This window comes from Lethenteron reissneri, chromosome 21 (assembly GCF_015708825.2).
Source record: "Lethenteron reissneri isolate LAM-NWPU_2019-01 chromosome 21, ASM1570882v1, whole genome shotgun sequence".
Classification (NCBI taxonomy): Eukaryota; Metazoa; Chordata; class Hyperoartia; order Petromyzontiformes; family Petromyzontidae; genus Lethenteron; species Lethenteron reissneri.
The window spans coordinates 10,359,029-10,377,636 of record NC_083799.1 but is presented as its reverse complement, the minus strand read 5'-3'; the positions used below and the strand labels follow the sequence as shown (position 1 = coordinate 10,377,636).

The 18,608-nt window shown below is 44.1% G+C and overlaps 1 protein-coding gene across 1 annotated transcript in view; it reads right to left on the bottom strand.

The window, feature by feature from the left end:
* Positions 1-2,891: 2,891 nt before the first annotated feature.
* Positions 2,892-18,608, bottom strand: part of LOC133345207 (forkhead box protein J2-like) — a 53,630-nt gene continuing 37,913 nt past the window's right edge. The window contains 9 exon segments of the mRNA XM_061555760.1: positions 2,892-6,338; positions 8,395-8,481; positions 9,933-10,085; positions 12,198-12,299; positions 12,928-13,093; positions 13,095-13,123; positions 14,830-15,073; positions 16,087-16,161; positions 17,660-18,577. Of these exon segments, the coding sequence (XP_061411744.1) occupies positions 6,244-6,338; positions 8,395-8,481; positions 9,933-10,085; positions 12,198-12,299; positions 12,928-13,093; positions 13,095-13,123; positions 14,830-15,073; positions 16,087-16,161; positions 17,660-18,577 (1,869 nt within the window). The 3' untranslated portion in view covers positions 2,892-6,243.

Here is an 18,608-nt window from a genome sequence, read left to right as displayed (position 1 = left end):
GAGGACTCGGGGTCGGCTTGACCTCTCCTCGCCAACGACCACGTGGCAAACCTCCAGCGCCGCTTGAACTCTCCTCGCCAACGACACCGCGGACGAGGGAGCGAGAGAACTACCCAGAGAGAGAGAGAGAGCGCGGAGCTGTGCGGACATTGTTAAATAAAAGACACCAGTCCAAAGTCGTCGTGGAAGTGGTTTATTACAATTGTAATGTCTCAGATGTTGAATTTAGTCGCACGTTTTAAGAGACATTTCATCTCGAGTCCCGCCGTGTGCGCCCAGCTAAGTTGCTACATTTTAGTGGGTTTTGCCTGTAAAACATACCGAATTGTACGATGGGTTACAGTTTATCATATTTTTAATGCGAAGTTTATTTAGTAATGCTACATTTTTGACAATTGAAGGGTTCGTTACTTTTCAATTTCGTTACTATTCTTAGGATGAAAACTGTTCACGAAGGAAACATTTTAAACATCTTTGCAGGTCCCATGGTTGAAAAAAAGCCTCCGACTATTATCCACTGGCCTATTTATATTAAATGTAGTTGCGACATTGCCCGTACCATCGCTAATTTTAACATTCACTTTATAAGGCGGTGTTTTTGACACGTTGAGTTTCTTTTACTATCGGTAGAATGAGAATGGTATATTTAGTGAACCAATTTTACACGATGTAATGATAATGTATCCACTGCTGGATTATAGACTCCACGCCGTATCTATCGTGGGGTAGATTACAGGTAGGAACAACAGGTTCCACACTGCCCACCAGGGATTATTTGTCTGTCGTGCATACCACGGCCCTGCCCCACCAGAAGCCCTCCCATTGGCTCGGAGGCGCCGAATGCAATTATTTAATTAATCGAGCTCGCGGGGTTTCACCGACCAATGGGAGCGGTGGGTTTGGGTTGGTAGGGGGGGAGGTTGTAGTGGGGGGGGGCACCGCCGCGACTCGGGCCAATGAGGAGACGGGCGATGTTTCATTCACAAAGTAGAACTGGGGGAGGGTGGCTCCATTCATAAAATGGAAGCCTTGAAAAAAAAAGCGGATCTTTTTGCCTCGTGTATCTTTCAACATTCCCAGCCTTAAGGTGATTCAGTTTGTCCAAAAAAGCAAATGTATTCCTTGTAAAAGATAAAACAAATTAATGCATTTTAGGTTAACATGAAGCATATAAATTAACCCCACCCCCCAATAAAAGAAAATACTTTACGGAGTATTATATGACAATGCATTTTACAGGTAGGAACAGGTTCCACACTGCCCACCAGGGATTATTTGCCTGTCTGTCGTGCATATGGGGAGGGGAGGGTGGGGCTGGGTGGGGAGGGGCTGGTCACCCCGTGGTGCCCTTATAAAACTCAACGTTTAACCTACACACTACACTATAAAGGACACGATACACTACACTTGTACAACAGGTTCCACACTGCCCACCAGGGATTATTTGTCTGTCTGTCGTGCACGACTGGGCTGTCCAACCAAGTTCCTCCCTGCCAACTCCGAAGGAACGTGTTTCATCATGCCTGCAGCGAAGACGGGGAGCACTGGCGTTGCAGCATAGAAGTTCAGTACAACAACGTATTTCGCTGCACTACCATTTTACTGCCCATCGCAGAGCTCTGAAGCCTGTATCACCTTTAATAGGATAAGACTTTTTTTTACAAATGTGGAGCGTAAGAGTGGTCACGTACGTATTAAGAAGTGTCACCTTTTGCAACAAGACATCCTTAACGAGGGGGCTTCGTCTGGCTCAGCCTGTCATTAACCAGGGACCCTAATTTGCCTAAAGCAGGCTTCTTCTCGCTCTCCAGCTGCAATATTATTTTCAATCCATTCGTCTAATCTTAGTACTTTTCAATGAAGCGCAGAATCCTAATGTAACCTTAATCTGGCTCTATGTTGAACTTCTTTCGTACCGTATATAGCCAACTGTGTTAATCGGATATGCGGGGGAAGGACAACCAACAAAACACAAAAAGCAGTTCTCAAGAAATGAGTTTTCAATCTAGATGTAAAAGCTCAAGTGGCTTCCGAATATCGGAAGTGTTCCAGACTGAGAACTCGGGCATTAACACCGAACCATACATTACACAGGTGACAGAAAAAGGAGGGAAAAAATGGAGGGGTGTGGATAAGATAACGTTAAGAGCGAGGTGGAAGAGACCGATAGGTGAAAGGAAGAGTGAGGAATGGAGAATGGAAAGACGTAGGGAGGTAAAGAAAATAGAAAACCGAAAATTCAAAACGTCGAAAAATGCATGCACTAATTATACCGAGACAGAAGTGGAACGCATGGATAAAAAAACATCAAATTAGGGTTATATCAACAACCAAAAATAATGGGCTTGGCCAGGATAGCATATGGACGAGAGTCATGGTGTGACAGACAAACACGAGGAAACGTGCACGAGCGGATGTCCAAAGCTGGAGCAATTAGATTCACTCATCCAACGGTGAAACCGTGAGGGACGGTGATGTGGGAGACCTTCATCCAGTAGTGGATTGATCTTGGCTTTTGAAACTGAACCTTGTCCTACGTGAAAATAGCCAAGTGCTACGATGGACAGCATTGCCATGAACGGCACGTGTAAATGGCAGGCTTATTTATGAGGCAAATCACACCAATGAACAATTTGCACCGAGCAATGTGGTTTATGTAGCTCGTTCACGTGACCTGTGTCGAGTGCCTCGATGCTCGACATATGTTGACGGTTAATTTTGCTCACTCGTTTCAGCTCTTGTTTTGAGATGTGCTTGATGAAGAATGTCACAAGAGTTGTGAACGTGGGTGGAAATTACACCAAGCTGGACACGTGTCCAGAATGCCACAGGGCAATGGCAGCAAACATCACACCGTACTTCTGAGCAATCCATGGCTTGGTACACCGACGTCCTTACAAACACCGTTTATTGCTTCAACAGTATCAAGCCGCTATACCACACAAGTCTGACATGGAAAGCTGTTAAAATACATACGATATAAACAAAAGTTAAAGAACCGGGGACAGGACTATATCGAGCAACAGCTGGGGTCAGACACCAGACGGGGTGGGGTTTCAACCCGACATACATTATACTTATTCTGCTGTTACCTTATGGCCTACCAAGTGTTTGTGTGTGTGCATTACATAAATATGCACGTGTCTGTACTAAATATGTAGACACACACACACTGTATATACATATACACACAATCACATATACATTACAACTATGTGTACTGTGTGTACGATACCTCGGGATTTAGATTTGCATGTAAATAGTATTTGCGGTGAAGTTGCACAGCTGTGTACACAAGGCAGAGCGGGAGCGTTTGGGTTGTAGGCCACAGACACCACACAGAAGCTCTAAGCACCACGCACCGTTACACTACATACTTCCAAGGGTCACCGCTGTGTCAGTGACTGTCACGACAATAAATTCCGTAAAAATTTACAAAAAAATCAACCCAATGGCGCCATTCTCAAAGCGCTAACAAGCCGAACGATAATTATTTTTTTTTCTTATAATTCTTTTTTTTTATTATGATAGTATATGACACTTAAAGCTTAAACACATATGTATAAATATATGTACACACAAAAAACTGTAAGTTGAATATATACACATAAGGATGTTTTATATATCTAGTAAAACCGTTTGTGATTGGTCAAAATCTATTTTACAGTAAAACCATGGTCTCATTGAAATATGAAAATTAACAAAAAAAAATAAATAAGAACTTACATGCAATTTATTAATTGTATATTCATTCATTATATTGCATTAAGCGTTAAAAACTGAAGAGAAAATTTACAAAAGGGATTTGGGCTGTCACATGAGTAAGGCTACTCGGATGGTGCCTCCATAAGTCGCCAACGTTCATCTGAAATGGCACAGAACCCAGTCGCCTTACAGGTGCTAAAATGTAAACATTTTCATGCCGACCTACATTAATTTGTGATTTAATGATCTTATAAGAAATATTAAACTATTAAGCCTCATTTCCATTACATCCCAATATTTTAGAGTAGATGCCGCCTTCCTAACCAATCATAAACGGTTTTACTGTAAAAAGGTTAAGTGCTGACCAATAAGATACGTTTTTACTGGCGGTAAGTACAAAGCAAAGTGCCTATAGTGTTTTATGCAAATTAAGCAATTAAGGCAGTAATTGTTGCTTTAATTTGCACGATAATTAACACATCACGCCACAAACACACAGCAATCTTTCAGCCAATCAACGAGGAAAATAGCCAGCTCATTAGCATACAATGCAAAGCATTGTGGGCAACGTACGTAAAAATGACCGTTAAAAAAAATTCAAAAAGGTTTACATAATTGACATTGCGTTACGCTACCGCATGGCTAGCATCATCACGTCATGACCACACAGACCACTTACATCAGTAATACAAAAGCACAGACTCATCATCGTGTGCTCGCACTGTCACGCGAACCGCGTTGCCAGCAGCACATAGCTGGGCGGGCAGCTGCTGGCCCGAGGGAGAGCCATAGGGCCCATGGCACTGTGGGGGCTCCTCGGTGTGTCCACCACCATGCCACGCCGCCCCTGGGGTGGACAAGGTAGACGGGCTCACAGGACGGCATCGAAGTACTGCACTCCCTCATGGCCCGCCCATCCCTTCCCCGATTACAGCTACACCTCTACTCCCCACCCATTCCAAACTGTAAAAACCCCATCCCACACAACATTCCAGCCCTGCCATCGCTCCACCCGTGAGCCGACATGCCACCACCACCACCACCACCACCACGGATGTGAGATATCTCTTTCCTGCGCTCCGCACTATATCGATACGATATCAAGCGATGTACCACAATATCGATGCGATATCAATAATTTCACTGTACGTTAAACAAAGCATTCACCCCAGCAACAAAATCTGCTTAGACTGAGGTCTATCGCTGGCATCTGTTTAAATAAAAAAAAAACTAAAAAATCATTCACGACAAGATTTTTTAAATCTAAGGGGGAAAAAAACTACAAAAGCCTCAAAGCAGATGTTACAAGGGGGTTAAAAGTTCACATTACGCTTTTAAGCATTATATATTTTTGGGTATGTACATGATCAAATTGACAATCCGAATTTGGCCAAATGGGTAAAAAAATATCGATTCCAATAATGTGGAAATAATTCAATTGATAGTACATCAATATCAAGTCTTGTATCAAAACGGTATGAAACGTTCGATAGTCACACATGCCGTGAGGCCGCGCGGCCCTTGTAGCACCGTGCGGGGTACAACGATGCCCCCAGCTCGCTCCCAACCCACGCGCCAAAGCCACACAACTTTTCAACCCTCTAAATATATATTTTTTGACCATTTAAAATATGTATTTGCACAAGTTTTCTGCTCCCAAGAAGAAGCATGGCAGTTTGTTTTGAAAAATAATGTTGAGCCCCCAAGCTCGTTTTCCAAAAACAAAAAAAATAAATTGACGAGTGTGGCAGCAGCACCTGCTTTGTGCACCGTCTTCAAAAAACAGGGCCCACTTTGAACTGTATCCTTGATTTTCTCTTCCAACCAATCTACTACACTTTGTGCACATTTAACCTCGCGTCTATAAAACATTTAAAATGATTGTCTGTGGACAAAAACCCTCCAGAACGCAATTATGGGTCGTCTGGTGGCGGTGGCAGCGGAGGAGGTGGAAAAGCGCCGAAACTGTGGTGTCGACGTGCCCGCTCACTTTCCCCCCTCTCGTTGCCCAACGCTTTATTTTTATGCATCCACATATATATTCAACTATGTTCATATATAGAAATTAATAGATTTTATATTACTATCACATATTTTCGTTTATATTACTGTATCTTTCTTATTGGCACGCTCAGGGGACGTAATTTTAAACTTTATTACAGACATCCCTTTGGACCAGGTGTTTGTAATACTTGTTTTTAGGATACGTTTATAAACGTATCTTTGAAGAATAAAAACATTTTCATTTCCGCAGTTTCCCATATTTAATGTGCAAAAAGAACCCTTCCCAAATGTATTTCTTTTCCCACAACCTTAATGTCATTGTGCCCCAGTGTGTAAAACTTACTTCCATATTTAAGACATTTGTTTTTTTTTTAGTTGGTACATTTACCATTTGCCAACTGCGTGAAGTAGGATTTTCAACTAAAATTCCTATCCACCTTCTCAGAAAAGTGTTTTGTAGAGTTTACAGTTTTCAAGTTTGCTTGTGTGGAGCGGCGCTCATCCACTCAGGCCATCCCGCTCGCCACGCAGGCCTCACACAATGGAATCCCAGTCAAAGTCGTTCTCTATCTCCTCTTGGCTGATGCGTCGCTGTGGCAGTGGTAGGTGGTACAAGGGCGGGGGTTGGCCTACATGGCAGACACACACACACACAAACAGTACGGTATAAACGTTACGTAACGTGTGTGCTTATAAACAACACGCAACACCGTACATACAATTGTATGCATAAAGTATCAACCAATTATGTTTCTTTCCAACATAAGAGCATCCTCATTCACTGTAAAACGTGAACAAAACATCTAAACGCTTTTGGTTGTGTACATAATCAGTTTGCATGCGGAAACAGGTTCCACTGGTACTGCACTAAAGAGCTAAAAATTAGAAAAGGGTATAAAATATTTCACAATCACGTTTATATAGCATACGCATGTACATATGCATTTGTAATGACATTATTAGACTACTTTGACGGCTGTATATCTGTTGCCATGTACAATCCACCACTGTTAAATGGTTACACGTTAAAGTATAGCAGTGCAAGCCAGCAGGCTTGAATGGACATATTTCCTGGTCAACTCCAAGAGTTCCACTTCATTAAAATTACTTTCATTTTTAATTACGCGTAAAAGGTAATTTTTGCAAGGAATGACTGCAGGCGTTCACAATTATGAATACTAAATAAAGATAAGTATACAGGCTTTCTGAATAGAGAACGTAGAGGTGTCACTGCTCCAACTAACTTGCGAGAAAACGTTCAAATTAGTCAACAACACTGCCTTAAAAAGGAATTGTATACGGGAATTCATGGCCATCTGCGGATTGCCAACCGCGGTTTCATGTATACATTGGTTCATAATTTGCATACCAATTTACTAACCAAAGCCTGGTGTTAAGGAAGTCACGTGACATAGGTATGATATCATTGCATCACAGCATGACATCATTGAATTGTGTGACGTAATTCTTACAAATTTCGTGGGGCCATGGTACTCCTCTACACAACAGCGCCACCCGTGATGCTGCGTAGCCAATCAGCTGCCCGTCTGTTTTGTTGTACATATTGAACTGTCGTTTTCGGAGCGCATAGATCGTGTCGCATCGCAACCACATTAATTTTTCCCTTAAGCATGGACCCGAAGCATGCAACGAATGGTCAAGGTGAGAGTGTTGTTTCTGTGGGCTATATCCCTACTTCTAACCACCTCTTTCCCCATCTCATTGTCATCACCATCGTTAAAATTAAAAGGTATGTCATGTTTATTTATGTTTATTATACCATGGGACCTCCTTTGCCAGTATCAAAATATAAGAATAGGTTTTCCCCTTTTTTTCTGGCAACAAAACAGGTGTTAAGATTTTAAAACACCAAACTGAAACCTTTTGCAAGGAATCATGTCTGCATTAACCACATATACTAGTGGTGAAAATACAAACAAAAAACATGCTCTGACAGTATATGCATTGTCTTTGAAACTGATTGGTCCATACCAGAGACAGCTTTCTCTAGAGCCTAGTCTCAAACAGTGCTAGACCAGAGGACGCCAAAAGGCGAACAGCACTAAGACAACGCACTATCAGGACATTGAGAGCTGCTCACCCCGAGGATTGCAAGATAGCAGGTGGACAAGAAAACACAGTTTCGGTGGAGTTGAACAAGAAAACAGTTTCAATTTGTGTTTTCTTGTCCACCTCCACCATCAGCAGTGTGGGTGTGTGGAGCGAGGTACAATGCTTTAATTGGTGTAGACATACTGCCAGTATCGGAGCCTTCTCCTACATTAACATTAGCTGCCCCGGCCATCTCTAAACCTTCATAAACAGCTTTCCCTCAGAAGCTAACCTCCCTGTTCCTGATGACGACCGCTTGTGTTGCCATCGAAACGTCATGATATTTTTATTATTTTTTAATTCACTTTTTATTATTATTTTATTGTTATTATTTTTTATCACTACGTGACTTTACCGAAAAAACCAAAGCATTAATTCCTGCAGTCACGAAAGTTTTAAGTCAAAATATATAAATACAACCATCTCACGAACATTTAGATATTCACAATGCATGGAGAATAAGGCAACCGTGTGCAATCGTGGCTCCGTTTATAATTTACGCTTCCAACTAAAGCAGTAAATTCAATTGCGCGGAGCTCGCTGGCAATAGTGTGTGGTGCAAGGCACTGGCACCTGGGTGAGCGTTTGCGTTGCTTGGCGCAGTGAGGTGTGGATAGCCCGAGGCCCCCACCATGTTTCCAGGTGTTCCATACATTGCACCTGAGAGGGTGAAAGGCGCAACATATTCAGTATATCAAAGTAAAAAAAAGGTAAAAAAGTTAGAACTCAAATTAAAGTGTGCGCATTGAAAAACTAAAGTACAAAATACATTTTGGGACCTCCTTTACCAGTACCAAAATATGAGAATAGGTTTTCCCATTTTTTCTGGCAACAAAACAGGTGTTCAGATATTAAAACACCAAACTTAAAACCTTTTACAGGGAAGCATGTCTGCATTAACCACAATACTTGTGGTCAGAATGCAAACAAACTAAAAAATACTCTGATAATATATGCAGAGTATTTTTTTTGTCTGTCTGCAAAGCACAGTGGGGGGGGGGGGGGGACTAGTTTAGCCACGGGTAGAGGGGGGTTGGCCACACTGCTGAGGTGGAGGGGAGGAGTTGATTGGCCTGAGGTGTAAGTGGAGGGGCTGTTGATTTCAAGAGACGCTGGGTTGTTGGAGTACCGACGTCATACAAGATTGGGGTGATGTTGTGAGGGAGAAGGGGGGGGTGATGACGTCACGGGACAGAAGGCAGTGATGAGAGGGTGATGACGTCACACGACACTGGCAAGTTGGCGCAGTGGGGTGATGACGTCACTAGATTGAGGTCCGTTGGTGAGGAGGGAAGTTGACGTGATGCTGGGGTGGTGAGGAGAGTGGTTGATGACGTCACGGGTGAAGTGGACGACAGGGGGCGAGACAAAAGGGAAATATTTGCCATCCTTTTCCCCGCCGAAGTTCCGGGGACTCCTGCTAGTAAGAGATTGATAACTTTCTTTGTTACTTGCAGATGCTGTTGTTCAAATTCCCCATCTGTAGCGAACGAATTGCTGCGAGTGCAACCGATGTGTTTTGTTTGTGGGCATCTTTAAAAAGGGATGGGTACACAACCCAACCAAAACAAGAGCCACTCAGTCCAGGTCAGGGTGCTCGTGAGCTGAACTCTTTTCTGAACAGGCAAAGAGCTTGGAATGGCTGTTATATATGGGGCAAAGGCTCTATGAAATGTTGTATTTATAAAAAGTTGTGAAATATGAAGAATGGGCATTGTCCAAAACGTCACCTATTACAAAATGTTGTGAATGCTGAGTTTCACTATTAGGGCAGACTGTCAAAGGTAAGCAATGAATATTCGTTTCTGCAATATTCCTCCGTACAAAAGTAGAGCAAGTACTGTCAACCAGGTTTTTAATTCACGTAATTATCATATTGCTTCTCAGCAGTTGCCACAATCTTGTGCCAATGTGCTCCATTCCATTCCAATGTCCCATGATGTAATCAGTCTTCTCCACCTTCTCTTTGTTAATCAACTGCAAAGGCATCCTGTTTCTTGGCGGTTAGTCTTTGAAGTAATCAGTTGATATTTTTCAGAGAGTCAAATGAATAATGACAGAAATACATTACGCTCTTGCATAAAATAAGGACAAGAAAGAAAGCGGCATACGTGAAGGGGCACTTGGCAGCTGGTCTCGGCCCACTGGCTGGAAGAGCCCAGTCTGGGAGAAGAAGTGTCCCAGGGAGGAGCACAGGTCGGCCAGTTGGCTCGTGTCCAGGCACCAGTTGTTCATGTCTGCCCGCCGCATGCTCTCCAGCAACTCTGCGGGTGGTTGGACACATGAGCACGACACCCATCCAAGCAGAGACGCCCGAGCTAAAAACAAGTTGGCTCTTGAGAGAACGCAATGGTAGAAAGACAAAGTGACTGCCGATTTGGACGGCCTGTTGTACCTTCGACACGAACAAGATATTAGAGGCTGATAAAACGGGTACTGCTCACGCGTTCAAAATAGTCATGCTGCTGTATGTCAGGTCACAAATACTAATTCTTTTAAAAAATACTATCCCGCACGAAGTTTAGTAAGCAGCACTGGACGTTAAAATGCCTCTTCAGTTACATACCATCTGTAGTCCTTAAGAAGGGAATATAAAAGCATCCTTGAAGGCAAGAGGCACAACATCCTTGTTTTTAAAATGAGCACACCGTGTGTTATCGTAACCTTTACATGAATACATGTGGTGGGATGCATTAGTACAACTTCAAAAAGGCTGCCTCTTAACCCCTCTATACTTACTAGCCCATCATTCATGCTGAGCCAATGAGAAATAATACTAATTACAGGGGGCAGGCCCCATAAAAACCTAAATGGTGCACGTTCATCAGTCTTCATGACACCGACACCTGTGGGAGGGGGTGTTGCGCTGCCCAGCACTTTAGATACAAAGATACCCCTGAAAGAACAAAGGGCATCTGTGTATGTACATTACCATTTATATGCATAAAGCACAGAGAGTAATTTGCATATGAAGATGTGTAAATCGGGAGGGATGGCAAATTGGAAGTGGGAGCCTAATTATAGTGGAGAAGATATAGCAGGATCACAGTTATGTGATAAGATTTTACACATTTATAATAAGCTTCATTTTTAGTTAAGACTTGAAATATTTTTCACGTGCGATAAAACTGTGGACATACGTGAAAGAACAAAAAACAATAAAACTAATAATACTTTGTTTAACACGTTAGCTTCGTGACCAATTACATCCATAATAGTTTTTTTTTGGGTTAGATCGCATAAATATAAATGTGCCGTTAAGCCTGCCACCACCCGGCATAGCCAATGAGTAAGGTTTGTCACGAACAAACAGAACATTAGATAATCTATCGAAATTGAGAGAAATAAAAATAATTTCAACCGTTCGGATAGCTATTGGCTTAGTGCTGCTTGGAAGCAAATCATCAAATAATACATTACTCTTTGGTTCTTTCGGTAAAGTCACGTAGGTATAAAATAAAAATAAATCACGACGTTTCGGGCGCAACACAGAGTATAGATTCCTGCAGTCACGAAAGCTTCAAATCAAAATAATACATTGTTGAAATGCATGCCTATACAGGTCACCACCATAAGTCAATGGGGATTACCTGTCGGCAGATAGTAACAGGTACTGATATTTTATTGCAACAATGTGCATGCATGTGCGTTTATTACCATATGAATAACCCAACTGGTAATGGATACCCATTGTAATTCATATGCATTCATTAATTCCCCCCCCCCCCCCTTATCACGTGAAGGGATCACAAGTGACATTACATATATCCCTCTATTTACAGAACAAAAACAAGAGGATTTCTCCACAAATCTTGCTATGCGACAGATGATGCTAGTGGTAATTACTCGCGAAACGTCGGACTCCGATTGTAAATGTTGTGGATTTGCTCTCCAACACACCGGTGTGCTGTACGAGTAACGAATTGCCACGTTCAGTTTACGTGACAAACTAATTGGCTGTGTCGGGTGGTGGCGGGTTTAACGACACATTTATATTTACACGATCTAACCCAAAAAAAACCTATATTATGGATAATAACTCTGTTCACATTAAAAAAAAAATGTAGAAGCATATTAAGGTCTTGAGTTTATAATGGTGTCAGCAAGAGGATGACCATAGGGAGGGGGAGCTCCAGAGAACATGGGAAAATGAGCGACCTCACATTAAGTGGAAGCCGACTGGGGCAACGGGCAGGGGGGGAGACTAAGGATTTGTGCCCTCCTACGAGCAAGCCATACCACTAACCTGATTAAGTCAGAGCTGCACTGATAAAAATGGAGCCACGTACATGAATGGTTTATGAACACGTAACAACACCACCTTGTGTGTAAGGTAAAGGGGTGGTGGTGCTGCAGAGTTGCTGCGTACAACTCACCTTGATACTGGGACATGTCCACTTCGGCCCAATTGAAGCTGGAGGCTCGTCGACAGCTCTCCTTCAGCAGGTCCAGGTTAGACCAGAGCCCGGGACTCGGTACTGTCAACCCAAGTACAGCAACATTTACGGATCTGAGAACATCATGAACACACACAGCGTTCACATCATAATATACTGTATTTAAGTGGCCTATGAAACTATAACCTGGAATATGCCCAATCTCATCAGATCTCAGAAGTTAAGCAGGCTACAAGCTGGATAATATGATGGCTAATCATTATGCATAACACAGGTGTCGGCTCCTACAGGGCTTTTCCCCGATTGTGTGCTTATTATGCTTTCTATACTCTTAGTTCATTGTTACATCTTTTTTTATGTACCATTGTTATTGTTGTTTAAATTGTGTCAGTTGCTTTTAATTTGTCTTTTCACAAATTGTGCTATATAAGTAAAGTTTGATTTGATTTGTTTGATTATGTTATATTAGTAGAGGGGGGTATAAAAAAATCTACAGTTGCATTGTAAACGCTCGCAACGTCCGTCTATGCTCCCTGCTCCCCGCCTTCATCGACTTGCACTGATCATTGTGTCCAAGTATGGTCACTAATCCCCACAATGTGGCATGGAGAGACCTTTATCCAGCAGTGGAATGACAAAAAAAGTCAAGTGTACACATATATTCAAATGGATAATCTCCCAGAACATGTGCAGCCAGCCAGCTACTCACGTGGGCCTCCGTTGCCAACGCCCTGTGCGGCGTGACCCGCGTTGGTCCCATACGGGCAGCCGGTGGGTCCCTGGTGGGAGAGGCGTGGCGTGGGGTGCGTCACAGCCTGGTGGGTGGCGTGGCCCAAGTGCTCGGCCGATGGCGCGCTGCCTGCCCCATCGCCAACTGCCGCCTTGTGCCGCTGGGTTTATCATTCCTGTGCGACACGCAACGGGAGCGAGCGAAACAGCCACAGGTGAATGAGAAACAAGCATCGTTCTCTTTGGTCCCAATGACAGGAATTCAAACTTTACAAGTTGTGGTACCATATTGTACACCTAGAACAGAGTGCAATCTCTTGGGTTTTCAAGTTAACATAAATGTCTAGCCCAAAGAGTGCACACCAATCAGTGAAGACACCCAACTGAAAAACCTTTGGAAAACCCCAAGAAACGGAGGTAGGAACCCAAATAACAGACATAACTAAGACTTTGATGCACAAAAACATTTAACTATCACACAACACAGGCAATGGCGAGTTTACTTTTCGAAGAGAGGGGGTTACTGAGCTAATATGTATGTATGTTTAACTTCTTTTGCACCGTACGTAACCAATCGTGCCAATCGGAGGTGCAATAATAGGCTAATGTACACCATACCCATATTAGTTGAATTAAGCTGACAAGTTCTTACAGTAATACCCTGATTTATGTCGGCGTTGCGGTCTTGAAAGGGGCGACCAATTTCAAAACGACGTAAATCTAATACATTTACGGGGTAGGTGAAGGCGAAGGCCGAGGCGACAGACACGAGACGATGCTGTCAGCAACGTAAGTGTGCGTTGAGGCGACGCAAATCAGGGTATTACGGTATTCGTTTCCCACTATTTATTATAGAAGGGCTGTGAGCAAAGACAAGGTTTCTGTAACAGAGCCTTATAAAAGGCCTCAAGCACTGGCAGCTGCCAGTGCACTGCATAAATAGGACTGAGTGAATGATTTTCTGGTAAAGAACAAAATACTTCACATTACACGGTAATGCAAGCCATCTAGCTGCCAAAAAAAAAGGTTCTTAGAAGCAACCAAAAATCCTTAATTTTGCCTCACAATTGCATTATAATTAACTAATGAATCTCCTGCACATAACAAAATTCAAGGATGTATTATTTTGATTTGAAGCTTTTGTGACTGCAGGAATCCATACTCTTTGGTTCTTTCGGTAAAGTCATGTAGATATAAAATAAATCACAACGTTTCGATCGCAACACAAGCGACCGTCATCAGGTGGAACGGATACAGCAGGAGAACTGCTGACATAGGAGAAAGAGCTGCTGCAACAAGAGTTTATATAGGATTTTGGTGGGCTCAACCCAAGGGTAAGTGGGCGGAGCTCAAGAAGGAATTTGTACGTAAATGTAAATGTGAGAGATTAGCATGTAAATGTGAGACGGTCCCAGCCACCGGAGGTGGTGGGGATCCCTCGTGCCTGGGCTGCCTCACAGATATTTAGCCTGGTGATGTACTCAAAGAGTTCGAAATAACAGCTGACATAGGCAGGTAGGATGGAAACATCACAGTCGGTTAAGACTTTACTTGGTTAATAACGTCCTTCCAATGATTGCTCAGTTTGTATCCTACGTGACTTTACCGAAAGAACCAAAGAGTACGATGTATTATTTGAGCAATATCACTCGCTGTTACATTTCGACATGCCTCACAAGTAAATGAGTTTCGGATTTGTTGGCAACTTTTACACTCCTAAACTTTTTCCCACATTATTCCACCTCCTGTTTAAGCTCCATCTCTCCATCGTCCATCTTTTAAATGACAATGCCAAGCACGTACGCGTACATCTCGCACAACGCCCGGCTCGCGCTAAACACAGGTACGCGATGCCGGCAGGCTCCCCCCCCCGTGCACGCACCCTGAAAAACATTGCGGTAGAGGCTACGGAAGGACTGGCTGAGATCGTCGGCGTTGCCCTGCATGTTAAAGTGCAGCTTGTCGTCGGGTCCGCCGTCACGCCCCACCGGCTCCGATGGCTCCCGGCTGCCATCGGCACCGCCAAGCTGCGAGTCGAAGGGCTCCGCCGGCGTCGGGGTGGTGTGCGTGGGCGTGCCGGGGTTGTGCGCGTGTCCTGGTGCGCTGGGCGCGTGCGTGCCAAATGCCTACTCGCAGCCCCCACACACAAGCAAAGGGTGAGCAAACCACGTGCTTTGAGCACTTGTCCAGCCAAGGTGTCTATTACATGGGGTTCACGGCAACGCTCTCACATGTCATGGAGGAAAAAAAAAAGTATAAAAACCGAGCATGGAATGATTCATCGATTAAAATAGATATGTCCACGATGCAAGCGTCGGACCGTGCGTGAGATTTGATTACATCTAATTCATGCATGTTCTACGCGATTGGTTTATGGGAGCTCTGCTGCCACTTAATTCCACGTAATAAAATGGCAAAAAATGATCAGTTCCTAAAATAAATCGTGAAGCAGAATAATAACAATTCCTTGAGGCGTGGGACGATGAATCATTATATATAAATGGTTCACCGCAAGAATTACACAGGTATTCCTTCTGTTGCATCTTTAGCCGTAAAAGAACAGAGCAAAGAGCTGCGTGAATATTAACAGCCACAGTACTACTGGTGACCGTTAATTAGCAGAGTACTGCAGCTATGCACTCATGAGCACTTATAACCCAGTCATCTCACAATCAATTCTCACAAGTGGTAAAACAAAACAAATCCAACAGTCAGACATCTGAAAAAAGCAGACAATGCGTGGACAGGGGATGTGACAACACAATGCAATACGTAAATGGCACATAGCAGGAGCCTCCGTGCTATTTGCGTCGCTCAGCACCACCACACTGGCATACCCAAACCCTCTGGCCATATTCACTCATAACGGCAACATCTGGACAGCCAATCAAGCCTCAGACAGCTGCTTTTATGGTCAGATTTGCTCATCAAGAGCGCCTGTGATATCACAGGGTGAGCTGTGTCAAGCAGTTTCTCGGCACAATCTCATAGGATTTTGATTTCTTTTCAAAATTACAAAGGTAACAGAAGGAAGAGGTGGTGCTTCCGCCAGCTTCCCCGTTCAATGATAAAGCACATCATCGCAACTCATACGCCGTCGCTTGCGCCTACGGCGCCGTTTCACGTGCCCGCGGCATACCGTGGTCGGGTACTGCCCGTAGGAGCCGCCAGGCTGCTCTCCGTAGCCCATTTTGGTGCCCGAGGATTGGTACATCTGTGTTTAAAATATAGAAAAACATTTTAAGTTAAACCACAAGCTATTGGCACATCAGAAAATGTACATTGTAAAGAATGAAAATTGCTACGCTGTGATGAACACTTAGCATGAAACAACATAATACTGGGTAGTTTGCGAGCTCAATTCAGGTCGGAGAACTCAACCCATCAGCTCTGCAGAGTTAATAAAATAAGCACCAGTTTTGGGAAGAAAACTGGTGCTCGTCTTGTGCAAAGACAGGAGATGTGATAATAATATAAAATTTCCACCACTGGCTCAGGACAGACAGTGGTGATAAGCAAGACCACCTCTCGTTGCTCATGTGAGCACGGAGATACCTCAAGGCTTTCATTGCGGAGGAGCTCTGAGATAGGCAGCTCGTGAATCCGTTGGGGTTCTTGGTCAGCATGACCAAAATATTTAAAATAGTAGTTAAAAAGAAACGGAATAGTCAGTGTGCTTTGAATTTGTGGAAAATCTGAAGCCCATTGTAAAACTAAGGCGCAATGTAAGTTATTTGAAGAGTTCTCTCCATTGACACATTTTGTAAATACATTTGAAAATTACACCGACTCTATTACACTTGCTAATTCAGATTTTATATTATTATAGATTTACACCTTTGTAATCTATATTACAATGCATTTTTCTTCTCTTCTAGCGAGGCTGAATATATACACTCTTACATGCGCTTACACACAAAACACCAACACAGACTGTGAAGCATGGTAACACTGCAAATAAGACAATAGTCTAAACCTCATCTTTTAGAAAATCGTTATCAGGCACTCTGAATGTGTAAATTGCAACAAATTACCAAAATTTGTAAAAGTTTTAGAAATATGAGGTGGCTTATCTTGGTAAACACTCAGTCTGAAGAACATTAACACTCAACGTGAACCAACAAACATCAATTGTGCAGGAGGTTCCAAGAAGGCTAGGCCTGGCAAGCGATACTGAGTTTCAACTTCAGATGTTGAACCAACATTTTTGAAGCGGAGCTAAGCTTGTTAAGTAGGAATAAGCTCAAAAATGTAAATACTACTTGTATATCGATATCTCACATACAACAGAGTAGATATCACTGGATTTTCACCAAATTCTAAAATGAAAATTGTTAGGAATTCACTTGAGCAGCTTAATTCACAAAACTATGGATCACTTGTTATTACAAGAGCATAAAGAGTTAAGAAATGTCAACTACAACCTTAGGTTGAATGGGTTCTTGGCAAACTGGATTCTGTGCTGCATCAAGGTTAAATATAAATCAATTTAATTGTGCATCAATTTCAAAGAACGCTTAATCATTCACTTTATTACACTGCCTAAACCTGACCTTGACACTACGTAAAATCCTCAATGGTAAAGAATATAGAAATTAAATATTAAACTATAATTGACGCATTAGCAACTGCCCTCCCACCCCCCCGGCTATTAATGGTAACAAATCTACGATGCTGTAGAAAGAAGCCGAGTCAGATGTGGCTGGTCTTACCCGTGTGCTGCCACCGGGCTGGGATGGCCCCAAGCCATAGGCTTGATTGCCGTGTCCACCAGCTTGCGCTCCACCAACTCCAAATTGGTTCTGCGGCGTGGCCAGCGAGTGCGGGATAGCGTAAGGCTGCACCGCGCTGGCGTGCGCCGCGTGCGTCCTGCCCATCCCGTAGCGGCCACGTGCGCCTGGCATGTCGTACATGCCCCGCGCGGCCGTCTGCCCGTGTGAGTTGGGCATGCCGTAGGGCGCCGCCTCTGCCATCTTGTAAGGCTGCGCACTCAGCGCGTCCGACTGCACGCTCGGAACGCTGTACGTGCCCTCGGCCGCCGCCTGTGTGTTTGGGATACTGTAGCCGCTCTGGCTGCTGGTCGGCGAGTCGGCCACCGAAAATTGTCCCTGCGCTCCGCTCGCCGGCACGTACATCTTGGGCTTCTTGGTGCTGCGTGGTGGCGAATCTGGCAGCACGTACGGCGGCGTGCTCTGCGCATGCGCCTGCTGCGCACTAGCCATGCCGTAGTGGGGAGGGGTGCTCGACTGCGAGTCCTGCCCCTGGGGGCTCTTCTGAGTACCAGACACAGCAAACTGGTGCTGCTGCTGCGAGTTGCCCTGGGCCTTGGCCACACTGAAGGGACTGGAGGATGCACTGGCCTGTGTGCTCTGCATGCTGTACGGCATCTGCGAGTTCGGCTGCGCGCTCGTGATGGTGAACTGGCTCTGCGTGCTGGTCTGCGTCTTGGCGATCTTGAACTGTCCATGCGTGCCGCCACTGCTACTGCTGCTGCTGCCGCCGCCCGTTGTGTTGGGGCTGCTGTAGGGCATCTGTGCCTGGGGACTAGGCATGGTGTAAAGCTGCGGGTTGGTCTGCGCACCGCCCGCCTGCTGCGCATCCGCCTCCTGGTTGGGGGATGTCAGCGGAACCTATGGGAGAGAGTAGAAGGGGGGCAACGTG